At 37.8% G+C, this 17635-nt stretch overlaps 1 protein-coding gene across 1 annotated transcript; it reads right to left on the bottom strand.

Annotated features, from left to right (window-relative positions):
* Positions 1 to 390: 390 nt before the first annotated feature.
* Positions 391 to 8582, bottom strand: adra1d (adrenoceptor alpha 1D). The gene is made up of 2 exons (XM_056739288.1): positions 7313 to 8582; positions 391 to 1812 (listed from the first exon to the last, which is right to left on the bottom strand). The coding sequence occupies exons 1-2, from the start codon at positions 8262 to 8264 to the stop codon at positions 1259 to 1261; spliced, it is 1506 nt and encodes a 501-aa protein (XP_056595266.1). The 5' UTR covers positions 8265 to 8582; the 3' UTR covers positions 391 to 1258.
* Positions 8583 to 17635: the final 9053 nt, after the last annotated feature.

The raw sequence follows: 17635 nt of genomic DNA on the forward strand, positions 1-17635 counted from the left end.
ATAATGTAGCATCAAATTGGTTGGTCTCTACAGCCCAGGGGAACATTTTATTGCTCAGGAGATTTATCAGTTATGCTCAATTTAAGTATCAAATAAGATTTTTCTACTTGAAATTGCTTGGTTAGAAAAAAAACGGACACAAATAATACTGTATGTAGTTCACAACAGTAAAATTAAAGTGATATGTTTGTTTTCAGGTTCACAAAACCCCTTTCTGTTGTCATTTATTTACACTCATGTCATTAAAAACATGTGGAACACAAAAGAATTTATACAGGTACTCAAAAAAAGTTATACAGTTTTGGAATGACTTGAGAGAGAGTCAATTATATAAAATATTTTTGGGGTATTTATCCCCTTAATTTAACCTCATTTCAAAACAACTGAGACATTAAAAAGATTCCATGTGATTTCTTCCACCTCTGGGCACGGTTGTTTGAATGAAAATGATTCAATTAAACGTTTCTGATTCTGAGGATTCATGAGATGCAAGTATGAGATCACCATTCAGCATGCTCTTTTTCAGGTTTATTCTGCTTTATAGTTGACATTGAAAGAAATCATCACATCGGCATTACAAAGAAACCCAACTAATTTCTCAACAACACAAAAGCTGAGTTGTAGTCCTGGAGCGTCCTCTTGGTCCTTTCGTGGATAACAGATGTATTCTTGTCTTGTGGTTCACTGAAGAGATGCATGAAAAGCACAAGGTATTTAACCACCCTTTGAAATACCCAAAACATCTGTTACAAATTGTGCCTCACATTCAAAGTTATTAAGAATCCACTGAATCCATTAAAAGTGACTTCCACCATGTGAATCACAGTGAATCATTTTGTCAATCAGTATTATGGATTCAACATGGTCATATCACAGTTAAATGTTTTCCATTTATACTTAATGGTCAACACGTCAAAGTAATTCTTTGTAACAGTTCAAACGTTAAAACTTCAGCGTTGCAGGTTATCGGGTCATTTGGACATTTGACAGATTATTTCTCAATGGCCACATGGACAACGCAGTATACACAAAGTCAGCAACTATGAGTCTATATTCTGGTCCAGTGCAGATACTTCATTTGTCCTTATTTTGCCATTCAGTGTACTTTTCTCACTTCTCAGATTTGCTTTAAAGTGTCAAAGCCAGTATATTAAGACATAACAAGAATGCAGGTCTTTGAGCAAAAATTATGTATTGAAAAAATATCCTAGAGATAAATATTTGCCTGAGGAACACAGACAGCAATCTTTGTCTTTGTTTAGATGTCCGTTTCCTTCAGCCCGTAGCATTCTGTGATGTCATAGATCTGGTAGCCGCTCTGATCAGCGCAGTCATTATAGATCCCCATGGAGACCGTGTTGATCTCCGGGCGGCTCAGAGCAGACGTGCCGCTCTTCCCCGTCCCGTTCTTGATTTTATTGGAAAGGTTGTTCATTTTCTCCTTCAGCTGGAAGGAAGACTTCTGCAAGGGCGGAAAGAAGCTCCAGCTCTTCAAGCTAAGAGGCCGACTCTTGGTCTGACAGGAATAGATGGAGTTTCCACATTGCTCGTGGAAGGGAAATACAGAGCAGTAGTCCCTATGAGGGTCTCTTTTGGCTCCCTTCATAGCCGTTCTCCAGCGCTGGTCGTAGAAACGCCGGATGATGTGACGGCGACGATGGCACTGACAGCGCAGGAGTCGGGTGAATGCGCGCTTGAATTCTTTGCTGGAACAGGGGTAGATTATCGGGTTGATGCAGCTGTTGAAGTAGCCCAGCCAGAAGATTACTTTGAACACCATCTTAGACGGCTTCAGCGCTGGGAAGAAGGAACCTGAGGAGGTGAAGAAAGAGAGTGAGGAGGAGAAACAATTTTTGAGATTTGCATGGGAAATAACACTGTGGTCCAAGTCAATTTAGCCCCAAGCTACAATTCCCCTCGCGCCCCGAAAGTTCAAATGCGCGAGCTCGCCGTTTCAAACCATGTGTGCCTAATTATACCCAGCAGACAGATTATGTACTTCTCATATTGTTTTTGTTCTTCAGCCCGATGTAGAGGGGAAAGCATTTTAAGTAGACTTCTCACCGTCTCAGTGAGGTCTGATTTTATTCTCCCGGCAGGAGACGTGGAACAGGAGGAACGTTAATATGCCATTCCCTGGATCTCCTCCAAACCAAACAAAAGCTGCTTTTGATAGACTGGCCTCGCAAGTCCATTAGTCACTAAATGTCAAATCAGTTTTTAACAACAGCAGGCCTAAAGGAATTAAACATATAAAAAAACAAATTAGTAATATTCACTCGTTCCTAGCATTTCAACTCGGTCTATCAAACACAATGTCCGCGTCTGTGGCATTGAAGGTAAGCCAGCATTGCATTAGCCCACATAAAACTGTTGTCATCACATGCCATCCGCCCTTTTTTGTGTCACGGGAGGTCAGAGTCCCTCCCTGTCAGCAGAGAGGTATAAAAATAGCACCAGGGAACAGATAGACTGGGAGTAGTGCGGTCTTGTTGAAACAGTTTTGATGCACAAAGAGATATGCTGCTCTCCCTTTTGGCTAGAGGTCGTCAATTGGTTGTAATTGTGACTTGGAGATGAAAGCCAGTCCTAGAAAGAGTTTTTTTTGGTAATGGTGGTGATTATGAGACACCAGGCAGGATGTTTTGGTAGCTACTGAGAGGGAACTTCCTTTCTAGCTGGAGCATGTGATCACAGAGAGGCCCAAATGGATGCTGGAAATCCTTTCACACTTTTCAAGGTTGAAATCAGTGGAATTGTGTGTTGGATAGATTTAACACCCTGGTTTTTGGTTGGAGAGCTTTTCAACAGAAAGAATTTGAAGAAAAAAAGAGGTTTTATATGATGTATTGATGGAGATGCAGGATTTTCTGTCGAAATGAATTAGTGACTGACATTTTGTCAGAAATGAAAGATAATCTTGACCGGTCAGCAGCCATGGAAATAACAATATTTAGTATAAAAAGTAGTATAGAGAATTAAAGTGATAAAAACAAGTAATAAATAAATTCAGTAACCTCTGTAAACAATCTCGAAATATCAAAAAATTAGATTTTTATATATTTTTATATTTCATATTAATTTTATTTCATATGTACAGCTGAGCTCCAATTAATGTTTATTTTGCAAGTTATTAAAAAACAATTGATGAAGCGGTCAATGTCAACCAACATTTAAATCCACTACAACAAATCTATTCATAACACTTCACAAAACAATTATTTTTGTTGAGAAATGTGCTGTTATCTATGCAAAATAATACAATTAAATATTATGATAAAAGAACAGAAATATTATTAAAATAATAATGGTCAATAAATAAAAACTGAACAAAAACTGCTTCTTGAAAAACATGTTCAACTGGTCACGGTTATGTAATTCGGTTTTGTAACATGTTCCCTCAGTTTCAAAAAACGTACGCAGATTCTAAAACTGTTCTCACAGTTTACCAAACCGTGCTCTTGGTTTTGTAAACCGTCCCCTTAGTTTTTGAAATCTGCACCCACAAATTCAAAATCTGTGCCCATGCTTTCGCAATCCGTTCGCAGTTTTGCAAACTGTACTCGTGAAATTGAAGTCTCTTTCATAGCAACAGAACAAGTTAACAAAACCGAGTGCACGGATTGGAAACTCATGGGTACAGTTTATTAATCCGAGAGCACGGTTTTGTAAACTGTGGGAACAGTTTTTTTTCCCGACGGTGACCAGACGGGCTCTATATTATTCTTTAAAGGAAAATGGATGAAGAAATTATTTATTACCGTGTTGAACAGAGAACAGAGTAAAATACTGTTTACAAATATTTGTAATAAATAAACATGTATGTTGCATCTAAAACTGACTGTTGACAGATTATAAGTGGAACTGTAGGTAAATCAATAGGGATTCTGTGTTTCGAGGAACACAAGGTGTTGGTTCCCATTCGTAACACCTGACACTGTTGAATGCATGATGGCAGGCTTACTTTCTAGATGCGTTGACCTGACCGTGACACTTCTGTTATAGGTTTCTGTCGAAATGTTTGTCATGGTGAAGCTGTCTCGTCTCATGCTGATCACTTGAGATGCACATGCATGAGTTTATGTTGAGATGCATTTTGTGTCATCTTGAAATGCATTAGTAGCTGACATTAATCTTGACAGGTCAGCAGCCACTGAAACAGGTTCAGCACTATACACAGTAATGCAAAAAGCAGTGTAATGTTGTAAAGTATCTAATAAATAATCAAATAGATAATGAGCAGATACATAGTACATAATAAAATCACTAAATAATAAATTGAAACACATTAACGAAAGTAATCAGATGCTCACACATTGTCGGCAAAGGTCAGTGATTTTACATGATTCATGTAGCTGACGGGCATCCTCTTTTTAAAGAATAAAATGTCACTTTATTGCATTAATTGTAGATCACCTAAGCAATTGGCTGTTTAAAGAAAGTTACAAACCTACGGGTGATGTCACAGACACTACGTGGTAAGTCACCATTCCCACCCTCAGATATTACGTAATGTTCCAAAATAATAATAATAGAAAAAATAACAAAACAATAATGAAATCAACGAATCTGGGTAACTGTCAGGGAATATGTAACTATGTAATATCACTAAAGTATTTTTTATTTTTCTTCAGGAGGGCAGGAACATCTGGTTCAGTTTGTGTCACCAAAAGTAAGACTATCAATTTCCAGCACAAACATATGGCGTAAGGACAACATTCCCTTGATACTTCACAACAATAACAGTGCGGACATGTTATTTGGCTTCCAAATAGCAGACCATCGCTAGAACATATTTGTCATTCTAAGAACTTGCACCACAGTGTCAAATAGCACAGCTTAAATCTCAAAATAACTGTTTTCCTATAGTCGTTTGAAGCTTATTTGAATCCTTAAAACGCCAAAGAATATCTTTATGAATATCCTTCCAGGTTTGCAAGTCATATGCAAGCTCAGACTTCATCCACCTCATTTCTACAGTTATTCTGAAGCAGCGGCTCGCAGATTAAAGACATGTGGATGTGAGCCATGTCACATCCCTGCTCGGTCCTGGTGCAGTGCTGAGACTCTGGAAAACGAAAGCACTCTCTTTAGCCAGTTAATAGCCGCGATTAAGTCAGTGGAGCGTTAGAAATAAGAACCTTAGTGAAACTGCCTCCCTCATTCTGATGTACAAAATCAGGCCTCCCGTTCCAAAAGCCTGGACTCGAAACTTTGAAACAAACAAGAAGAGTTGGTCCCAGAATTTCAACAACAGCAAACCACAGGCAGATCATGCCAGGAGATGCTATCAGCCCCTGCTGCCCAACATTTTACAAACAGTTGAATGAAAGTGGAACACCAGGAGACTTAACTGATGGTAACCACACTGGAATACTGTGGAAAGAGACAAAATGCTGGGTAAAGTTGGACATAGAGAGCTTTTCTACACCAACTTTTGCTCTGTTTATACTCAAGACAATTGCTTTTTTAAATAAACTGTACTTTTGTATTATAATATTCTAAAAACAATAATCATAATTATATTTATAAAGAATTATTTGCTCATTTTCCCTATATAGTTTTTTATTTTTTTATTCTCTAGACAATGATGTCATAAATACTAAAATCTGTGATCAATAATGGAGACTAGCCTACCTTTCTGCTTTATTGTGACATCATCTTTTCCAAAAGTTGGAAAAGATGCTTCCATTGGTGGTCTTTGACCATGGCCATATTCTGTATGAAACTTCTTACCACTAACAACTACTTATCTCTCTTTCATCTCCATCTCACCCTGTTTCTGTAGGTTTCTGTTTTTAAATTGATTAACTCTGGAATACAGTGGTAATAATGCTGTATGTAACAGAGATTTGGTGACACAGCCAGTTTTGACGAATGGGTGTGCAAGCGGTACAACAAAACTAACTTTAGCATTCACATCATTTTGCTAAAACTTTGTGTGCCGTGTTTTAATATCATACAATATCATATCAAACATACGTAATGTTTTTATGTGCAGCTGCATCCTACTGACACGAAGGCAACGTTCAATATAATTAATGACGCAAGAGGTATTTCTGGACCTCCTCCCTGACAACTGCTCCTTTCTTACAGTTATTGCTTGACTTTGTCTCATGTTTAAAATGTTGTCCTCAAAATTTTGGGGTGCAATATTATTAGGGAACTTGAAAATGAAGAATTCTTAACTGTGAAAACATTCTCAGTACAGTTCAAGTATTAACTAGCCATTTGGTATTATCATTATTATATGACTGTGATCAGCATTTCACACCAACGCAAAGATTGCACATCGCCTAACACGTGCCTCAAAACTCTGTTTATGTGTAGTGAAGATGATATAATAAGATTTACCTTCTGATTTGTTGGTATTAGTTCTCTTCCTTGGAACAATTTCATCACCTATACTCATAAAAAAGGTTGCCTCAAAAGGTTCTTTGATACCATAGGATGAACTTTTTAATTCCATAAAGAACCTTTAACATCTGAAGAACCCCTCTCAAAAAAGGTTCTTTGTGGCGAAAAAAGGTTATTCCGATTATAAAAAATTAAGAAAGAGATGGTTCTTTAAAAAACCTTCCACTGAATGCTTCTTTGTGAAACTAAGAATGGTTATTCTATAGCATGGCTGTGAAGAACCTTTTAAGAACCTTTATTTTTTTTAATAAAGAGTGTATGCGTAACATACTTCTTTATATCACGTTTCTTCTGACCGTGAAAAAAGCAGAAAATGCATAAAATAAATTATGTTATATTCATTTTTGGCAGCAAATAACGCAACACATTATCTACTCATTTTACAATAAGAGTGTGTCACCAGTTTACGGTTGGCAGCTGCAAAAAGTGTTCTGAATATTTCAGTTTGTTTGTGCTTTTAATAATTATAATTACGACTAAACAAACAAACAAACAAAAATATTTTTGATGGGTAATTCATTTCGTAATAATTTCATAGCAATTGTATATCATCCCATGCTGGAAAATCCTCAATTTAAATGTATAATCACCAGGAATTTGAAGAGATCTTTCAGGACCCATAATTTAAACTTTGTTTTCCTATACCGCTAAAATACACATTGATCCCATCAAATTATCACTGAATTATTGAATATTACTGAATAATTTTACAGGTTGTCATTCAACGAATTTAATAATTTTAGGGTAAGGATTCACATCTATATTTTATAACTTAAGTCAATTTTTTCAACTTCTCTATTCAGGATAGAAATTGCAGTATGAAAATAGAACATTTTGACGACGTTTGAAGTCAATGATCAATCGAAATCTAAACATGAGAAAACATCGTACGTACCCAAAGGCAAAACGAAGAAAAAAGGTAGCCAACAAAAAATGAACATTCCCACGACGATGGCGAGGGTTTTAGCAGCCTTCTTCTCTCTGGAGAACTTCATGAGTCTCACGGACAGTGAACTTCTGAAAGGATGGGCTTTGGTTTTGGAGCTGGTGCTCGCGTCGTCCGGCGCGCTCCGGTAATGTATCCGCAGCACGACTTCCATTGAATGGTCCCTCTCCCGTTTAACGCCCGCTTCCAAACTTTTTGTAGTCCTGCGGGCCACGATATATACTCTGGTGTACATGACTAAAATCACCATGAGCGGAAGATAGAAGGAGAATAAAGAAGAGAATAGTGCGTAACCCGGTTCCTCCGTGATGCTGCAGATGCTCTCGTCTATGGGTGGAGGCTCCTTCCAACCCAGCAGGGGTCCGATTGAAATAACCATTGAAGATACCCAAACCACCACCAGTATGACCCCCGCCTTCCTTTCAGTCATGATAGTGGGGTATTTTAGGCAGTATTTCACCCCAATGTACCTGTCTATGGATATAATGCACAAACTTAATATAGATGCCGTGCAGCAGAGGACGTCCACAGCTGCCCAAATGTTGCAGAAGATGCGTCCGAACACCCAACATCCCAACACCTCCAGAGACGCGGAGAAAGGCAGGACAATGATGCTCAGCAGCAGGTCCGCTATGGCGAGGTTGACAATGAAGAAGTTTGTGACCGTCTGCAAATGTTTGTTGCACAGCACCGAAAGAATGACCAAAATGTTCCCGACGATCGCCGCAAGTATGAAAACGGCCAGAAAGATTCCCACACTTATGACTTGCGAGTCGAGGGTGATGTTCACACAGGTGCCGTTGCTGATGTTGGAAAGATGTTGCTGTGGCAAAGACAAGTTAAGCGCCTCGGCCGATGAGAATTCATCATTGCTCTCGTTCAGCAGTTTAGAAAATGTCATTTTGAAACTCCATAAAGACAGCTTTACTTGTTTGTGCCGACGGTGGAGATCGAACGTTTCAAGTTCACTCTTGTAATGCTTCTTCAGGTTTGCGCTCCATTTTGTGGTTCCCAACTTCCGTTGATTTCATAAAAATCATTAATTATTATCAAAATAAATGACCTTCCGCATAATACATACGTGCAAAATCTTTCTGCACATTTTCACAACGCAGGCCTAGTCTAAATTAGTTTTACGCAATTGAGGTAGAATACACGTAACGTCTATAAGTTTGCCCATGCACTTCTATCGTATGGACTGTCTGCTACTGGTGGCATCCTCGGCGCCCACTTCAAACTGGATTACAGGAGCTCAGTATGGACCCCAGTGCTCCAGGTCTCCTCCTCCAGATTTGAGAACTTGGTGACGCACAGTTGTTTAACCTCCCCAAACGACCACAAGAGGGCTCTGCATCGTTGTTGCTCACCAGCGCACTATTATTTTGCCACATATTTGGGTTTTAGGACAGTTGGGATGTAAACTACAACCTGAGGTGAAGAAAACCTTTAGGACCACTTTGTGACATTTTTATGAATGTATATGCCTTATTCCAGTTTGTGTGTCTAGTGAATTTAAATCATGAAGACTTAGGAAACTACATTTTGGCAGAGACACTGAGTGTTATGAGTAGAAAAAAACTACATAGAGGTTGGATGAATTGCTGTCCCCAATGATGCTGTGCAGCTGCCATGTGAGGGCCCAGACACATATTTAAATCCAAGTGATAACCGAGGAGTCACCAAGCGCCCTTGAGGAGTTGGGAGAGAGAGATAAGGAGAAACATTGAACACAAGAAAACATTAAACACAAACTCTGGTTAAAAAAATTACAGGGTGACATGTTTAAGATACGCTGGACTTCACCCACACCTGACTGTCAATCACATTGAATGACTCCGTGAATTTATTTTGTTTACTTTTCAGGTGTAAATAGTCATGGCGGATGAACAGATAATGCTTCAAACACTTACATTACATTAAAATGTCAATATCAAAATTCACAATCGAAACTGTCACAGGATTATTCAAATCATCATGTAATGGTGGGACATTGAACGTCATCTCCAGTTAAAGTTGTGTATTGCTATCACAAATTTTTAGTATCCGGCTCTTTTGAGGAGGTTACTCTTAGATAAAGCAGCTTAGTTCCAGCAGAGATGATGAAAAGGAGACCACAGTTCAGCCATAATGGGCAAATCTGAATAATTGAAATTGGATAGAAATTGTGTTGCCAAATTTGCTTGCTAAATGCAAATGGTCTGAATTGGGCGAATTATAAACACTTTTACAAACATACCAACTGGCAGTCACCTGAACAGTGACGGGGTTGATTTGATAACGTGTGCGCCCATGTGAATTTAAAATTGTACTGGGCTGTGCAGCTCTCAGATCTGTGCGGAAATGGAATGGAAGGTGTGAATTTTCAGCCAAAAAGTAATCAGGAACTGCATGGAGTGGGTCAGCATGTACAAAAATCTCTACAGAACATTCCAGCAATCTCTGAACCCGAAAAAAAAGTGCTTGTCCAGAGTTGTCAGTGTGTATTTTGATCTACTCCGATCATAGAATATGCGTGACACCAGGAAATCAGTGAGATTGGAGATTACTGTAAATATTATGTAAAATCACCACACCAAAAATAGTGCCAGAGCATCAATTCTACAATAACATACAGTAACTTTGTACCTCTTCGAGGCAGAAAAATGGAACACATAAGAGTGAAAATAAACATCTGGAACAACAACAGTATAACCATACAACCAACCCTGGATGTAGCTTATATAAAATAGAAGAAAATGCACATCCCTGGATGTAACAAAATCTGTCCCTCATGTGGTTGAGCAATTGATTTTTAGGTGAATTTTCATGTCACATCTTTAGTTTCTATAGACCTTTAAAACCCAATTTGCTGTATTATAATTTGTACAGATCAAACTAGAACGGGTCTTGCTATGAAACTGTACAAATTTGAGATGACAAACACAACAGCATTGCTCTTTCTACAGATGTACCTGAAAACTTTTTCGCTCAGCTGTCAGGTCCACAGCGTCATTACTCTTCCCTATCTGAGATGTTTATGAACACCGGCGGTGCTGTCACACTCTCCTGCTCTGAGCCTGCTCGGTCCTTTCATGAATGAATGATTCCTCCATACCAAGAAATTGTGCACCTGAACATTGTCAGCTTCCAAAATCAGCTCTGGAAGACTTTTAGTTTATATCAGGTTGCTTTTATAGCACGGAGGCAGCTATTCAATATAAGGAAAATCAAAACAACAAATTACTTAAAGCTCTGCCAATATTAATGAAATACTAATTCACAACTGTTTATCAGCCATGTTGAGTTGACCTATTGATCATGTCTGATTTCATGGTTTGGTCTTGGGGAAAGTAATAAAAAAATAAAAGTCCACAAATAACAGCCCACTGCATGTCTTTAAACAGATCATGTTATTTTATTATTATTATAAAAGAAGACACTTTTATCCAGAGTGACCTAAAAACGGCTAATGTTGCAAGTTTATTTGCCATATGTACAGATGTCAGTGATAGTATAAATTGAAATGCTTTTGTAAGGGGGCATAGGCAGTCTAGAGCAATACAATAGTAAAAAAACAACAGTTGTGATTTTGCGAGCCTTCCTCAGACGATAGATGTCCTGTAACGATGGAAGATTACTGCCGATGATGAGTTCAGCAGTTCTCATGACTCTCTGAAGGGCCCTTTTATTCGAGGAGGGAACAGCTGCCATACAAAACCGCCAAGCACCCCGTCAGGATGCTCTCAATAGTGCATCTGTAAAAGTTGGTGAGGATTTTGGGAGAGTGGCCAAAGCTCTTCAGCATCAGTAGGAAATAGAGCCACTGGCGAGACGCTTTTGGCTCTTGATGATGTGGTGTGCAGAGACTAGGACTGAGACTAGAGGTGCACACCAAGGAATTTGTTTCTCTTAACTCTTTCTACAGCAGACCGGTTGATTTGTAAAGGGGGGTGGCTGACCTGTTGGGTGGCTGTCATCTCTTTGGTTTTGCAGACGTTAATGTTGCTACAGCATCACTTTGATGGCGCTCTCACCTAGTCTCTGTAGGCCGTCTTGTCTCCATTTGTGATGCATCCCAGGATGAAAGTGTCATCAGCAAACTTAAAGATGGTGTTGGAGCTGTGTATGGCAGTATAGGAGAGGGCTTTGAACACATCTCTGTGGGGCTCCTGTGCTCAGGGACTGTGTGGATTAGAGATGTTTGCCGAATTTCACCACTTGGTGTCTGCTTGTCGGAAAGTACAGGAGCAAGATGGAAGTTCTCTGAGCTTTGTGATGGGCTAACATGGGATGATGGTGTTAAACGCAGAGCTGTAGTCGATAAACAGCATTCGCACATTCTGAAAGTGTTTTTCTTGTCGAGGTATGTAAGAACATTATGAATAATAAGAGTGATGCCTGTATGCAAACTGCAGTGGGTCCACATAACATAATGATAAATGGGCTATTCCTGCAACGTACAGACCGTAATGATTCAATACACAACAATCGGTGTGTTGGATAGCAAAAGCGCATTCATTTGATTTAAAGTTGGCAGCTAGCATTCCATTTATATACCAGTCGGTCTTAAACTGCCTCTGTGGAGGCTAAACTGAATGCAGCGCCATTCATGGAATCATTGCTATGCTCTAATTGAATGGACACCATGCCTGGCTCGCCTGCTTTAAAAACAGTGACGTCCTTTTGGTTATGTGACCGATAAAGGTTGCCCCTGAGTCACACAGCAAATGAACATCAGGCTCTGAGGGCCGCCGTCATCTTGTGTTTGACAGATTATTATCCACACAAGCACAGCTGATACGGTTGCTCACCACTATCTATGACCGTCGAAGGAAGGTGCTTGGCTGATGGCTGAATGACATTTTTGCTTTATTGGCTGAGTTCTGACTTTCTGCCAGGTTTTAAATTGAAAAGGTACATGCTGCCAGTGGATTTTTTTTAATGTATTGCGCAGGGATATTGTGACTTCCAGACAAGATTTGTTTGAATGTTTTGTGTGTTTTTGGTCTAGCTCAGTGGTCCTCATACCAGTGCGATATAGCTTAGTGTTTCTGATATATCTTCATAATTTAGCTGTGTCGTTAATATCTTGACTGAAACATGTACTTATACTTGAACTATTTCACATCTATTCCATTCCTTCATTTTTTGGTGAAACTATGCACTTTCAGCACTCATGTCATTGCCCCACTCTGCTTTATAAGATACTTTGGATAAAAGCATTTTTCCAATATTCCAATGTTCGTTCTTCACATTTCTTCCATAGACCTGCAAAAGAATGAAAATGAATATTCATATTCAAAATACGGCATTATGTTGCAAAAGTCTGAATTCAAAACAGATTTCAATTTGCTCAGTGCCAGAAACAAATATGACTTATGGTACTTTGATGTCCTGAGGGCCATCAAAGGTGATACTCAGGCTGAAATTGAGAACCACTTCAGCTTCAGCTCATTTGACCACAGAACACGACCGATCGGGCGGAATGGAAGCACAGCTGCAGCATGGAATCCTTTAACCATGTAACTTTACATACACACACAGGAGGGTGATTACTCTACAGTCTCCATGTCACAGCCCCAATCCATTTCCACACCACTCAATGCGGAAAATTCCAGCTGTCAATCACCGACATAGAATTCGATCCTAATATTAGCTCAGTATGCAGACCATGTGTTTCTACAAAATATGCTTTTAAGCAAATAAAACGACAAAAAGTTGGTTTAAGTTTACTATGACAATGCAGCTCTGTTTATAAAAACAAAATTAGTAAAATAAATAAAGTAAAAAATGATAAGGAATTACTATATAAACTATATACAGTGTTTTACTGTACACTTATAGCAAAAAACATTTACTCATGTTCACATTTTTTATTTTAGGATTGTTTTTGGTATTCAATCCTTGTTCTAGGGAGTAATTATGTTACTTGTCCCGGTCTAGTGGATCTTGATTTTATTTCTCTAATGTAAATTGGTACAAATCGCCATCTGTGTCTATATTACACAGTATAATTGTAATAATTAGTTTTGCATGGACAAAAAAAGCTAATAAAAGTCCACATAAAGACACAGGCAATTTTTCAAAGCTGTTACATTATTGTGGATATTTTATATTTCATTTTGATGTGAAATTTATATTAAAATTGCAAATTGTTAAATAACAATGGTAAATCATATTAATAATATTAATATTCAACTTTTTAATAATAATATTAATATGAAGAATATAAATTTAACCATTACTTACTATATTAACAAAACAAAACAAAACAAAACAAAACACAACAAACTTAACTTAACTTAACTTAACTTAAAGAAGTAGTTCACTTTCAAAATACATTTTCATGATAATTTACTCACCCCAAGGTCATCCAAGACCTTTATGTATTTGTTTCTTAAGTCGAAAAGAAATTAAGGTTTTTGATGAATACATTCCAGGATTTGTCTCCATATTGTGGACTTCAATGGACTCCAAATGGTTGAAGGTCAAAATTACAGTTTCAGTGCAGCTTCAAAGGGCTTTAAACGACACCAGATGATGAATACTAGTCTTATCTAGTGAAACGATCGGTCATTTAAAAAATATTATCCCCTTGCTCTGTTCTGCGATGCGCGTTTATGACTTCACAAAATATGTAATTGCATTGAAAAGGTAGACATAGGCGGAAGTACCCAGTCAGTGTTTACAAGTTGAACATCAAGTTTTCATTGTTATTCCGTGAAGTCATGAATGCGCATCGCATAACAGAGCAAGGCGAGCATTTGAGTTTATAAAGCGTACACAATTTTTTTTCTAAGAAAATGACAGACTGTTTCGCTAGGTAAGACCTTTATTCATCTTCTGGTATCGTTTAAAGCCCTTTGAAGCTGCACTGAAACTGGAATTTTAATCTTCAACCATTTGGATTTCATTGAAGTCCACTATATGGAGAAAAATCCTGGAATGTTTTCATCAATTTCTTTTCGACTAAATAAAAAAAAAAAACATCTTGGATGACCTGGGGGTGAGTGAATTATCATGACTTTTATTTTGAAAGTCAACTACTCTAACTTCTAACTACTGGTTAATTGTGTTTGTTTCTTAAAGGGATAATTTGCCAAAAAAATAAAAATTCTGTCATCATTTACTCACATTTAAATTGTTCCAAATTTGATTAAGTGTCATGTTCTGATGAACACAGAGAAAGGTATTTGGAAGAATGCGCGTAACCAAACAGTTATTGGACCCCATTGATTACCATAGTAGGAAAAATTGCTTTATACTGTAGATATGTTTTTGTTCTGTTAATTTTTTTTTATATATTTTGAAGAATATAGCAAAGCAAACAATTCTGGGGCACTTTTTACTACCATATTTTTCCTACTATGGTAATCAATGGTGGCCAGAACTGTTTGGTTACAAGCATTCTTCCAAAAATCTTTCTCTGTTCAACCAAATGATGAATGTGTACAGGTTTGGAACAACTAGAGTTAAATTAATGACAGGATTTTCATTTTGGGTGGACAATCCCTTTTATTGTATTTAATAATATAGCATATTAAGTATATTGTCTTATATCAACTTATTATGACAGATGAAATGTCAGTTCAAAAAATATTATAACAACAAGCAATAAAGTAAAACCATAATCATGACATCACAGCAAAATGACCCTGTAAACTATTTTCTATCATGTTAATCTCAGCCCGGGCATTTGATTTCATAAAAGACAATTTCATGACAAGAATATTTCTGATTTAAGCCCCTGCTGTCCTAATGACAGAAGCATGAACTCCACACGTCCATTTCCCATGGTGTCAATATTTTTGCCACTAATAAAACAACGATTCACACACATCCACTGTACTGTTGTAAACAGCTCTAATCCATTCAAGTTTTTAAATGCCATAAGAAGAACAGCAAATCTAATCAGAGCTGAGGGTCAAGTTCTACCAACCTTTTGTAGCACATGTTTCTTGAGCTCCACGTATAGTGTCCTCGGTTCCATTTGGGTCTCATGGGTTTGCAAGAAGCTCCGCACCGGACACTGTGGTCCACAGGGTCACATTTTTCACAGATGTCTCTTAGCGGGGGGACATCCGCATCGCACACAGACACACAACCCCCCACGGAACATGTGTTACACCTCTGCACGCATTTATAGACATAAGGCGTTCCTTTATTGAAATGACAGAATTCTCAAAGCACAATTTGGAGAACGTTTAGGGAGCCTTTAAAATATCTTATATATGTACTGTATATGTGCTCAGGAAATAGTTTGAAAACTGAAAGTGTACCAGGAAGTTCTTAATTGTTAACATTAGTATGCAGAATAAAGTGTGTCTGTGAATAAAGTGTGTGTGCATGCCAGGATGCTCTTGATGAGCGCAGTGCTAATTTTCACCCATTATTATTATTTTTTAAATGACAGGCTGGATATTTTCCTGTCCGTGGGGATGCTACAGGTATTGTGCCAGCAGGAGATGATTTACGGCGCTTTTGTTCTAAATAGACAATACAATTCTGCAGTAACAGCGTTGAGGTGATAACTCAGGAGCTGAGATAATGCGGAGCAGACAAAAAAAAGTGTGTGTGTTTGGAACCTTTTCAGAATAAACTGATGACAAATTTGTTACCTTGCAGCACTGGCCAAAGTTTTGTTTAATATACTTGCATGATTAGGTGTCATATATTTGTTTCTTGGCAGCATTAATTATTCGTAAAATGTAAAACTAAATGTTGAACTTTATATTTGTGTAACTCATATAGATATCAAACTACAAAAGAAATGTATCCGATATCTGTTCACAGGGATCGTTTACTCAGCTGGGAGCAAGTTCGCTTATAACAGGGTATTACCTGCGTTTTCTTGTTGATTTTTACGTATTTATTTTGGTTTTCACAGATTTGTTTCATATGCATACAAAGCTGTCCATTAAAAAAGATGTGTGAGAAAATAAGCTATTTGACTCAATGAATAATACTGAATGTATTGATATTATTTAGTTTGTTTGTTTTAGAAATGCTACAGTCTTACAGTTTTACTTTGTTAGGATTTGAAGGGGAAGCCAAACACTCAAATCTTTGATGATGTAATTTGGTCTGCTTTTTCTAGCACAGAGAGTTAATTTTACCGTGAGTAATGTTTTAAAATTAAGAGTATCCTTATGTTGTCCCAATTGCGTCCATTGTTTCCCCATCTGTCAGTCGCTTTGGATAAAAGTGTCTGCTAAATGACTTATTGTAAATAAAATGAATCCGACCTGTAATATTTAATCTAACTAACTTTAAATTGAATTAACTGTAACTTGACGTGACATTAAACTTCATGTCAAAAGGCTGAAAACCCGTCTTATGCCGATTATGCTTAATAAACTGATATATTCAAGGTCATGTAAACGCGTTTAACGTTTTTCTTTCATCTGGGAAAGGTCATAAACGGCTTAAGCAAAAACCGAACGGCAGAGGTAGTTTATGGCCATTTGCGCTACATGTAATAGCACTTAACGGATTTCTCTCATTTTTGTTTTTGTGCGCATGTCTGAAAGCGCAGTAGTAAAAGTCCCAAACGGAAGTAATAGTAAAATAACATATAAAAGACCGCTCTCGAATCATGCAGTTGATGTAGAAACATCAAAATGAAGAACTATTGTTGCATATGGTATTGCGGACATAAGAGGAGATATAAAACTACAGCTTCTGACAATCTAAACAAACCATCGACGACGTCACTGCACGCAAGAAACCTGGCAAGTCTCAAACTTCCACGTAAACACGGTTTACTGTGTAGCCGGATTATTACTGTGCATGTAAACACGCAAAATCAGGTTTCTTTTTAAGCAGATAGATATCCGTTTATTTTGTGCATGTTAACGCACTCATTGATCCGGTTGTTCTGTTCTCGATGAGGTGACGGTGAATCAAAAGTACTCTACATTCGCTGGCCTTTAACAAATCTTCTCATTTCCAAGCGATTCTTTCAGCACTTATTGTTAATGCATACACGTCCCTCTCGGACACATTCTAACAGATATTCAGATTAGAAAAGCAGTGAAGAGAGACTCTAGAATCTGAAGTGGAACAGTTCCATGTAATTCAATAATAGCTTCTGTCAGCCCTCATAATGTTATAATTTATGGAACACCTTTCTGCAGCCCAAATCTTCAATGAGCAGTCTTATGAGTTAGAGTTCTATGAGATGACAACCTACAGTTTTTGCGAGTACCCAAAGGTTGTCAAAGCATACCTGGGAGATCTGGAACATAACAGACGTCTTTCACTCAAGCCTTTGAGATAGCAGCTTGTTTATAC

Source organism: Triplophysa dalaica, chromosome 2 (assembly GCF_015846415.1).
Source record: "Triplophysa dalaica isolate WHDGS20190420 chromosome 2, ASM1584641v1, whole genome shotgun sequence".
Taxonomy (NCBI): domain Eukaryota; kingdom Metazoa; phylum Chordata; class Actinopteri; order Cypriniformes; family Nemacheilidae; genus Triplophysa; species Triplophysa dalaica.

Bases quoted from the DNA above. Each gene is read 5' to 3' on its own strand.
- adra1d (XM_056739288.1), bottom strand. From the start codon at position 8,264: ATGACATTTTCTAAACTGCTGAACGAGAGCAATGATGAATTCTCATCG. The intron at 1,813-7,312 runs GTACGTACGATG...TCACCTCCTCAG, and splicing joins TTTCTTCGTTTTGCCTTTGG to GTTCCTTCTTCCCAGCGCTG.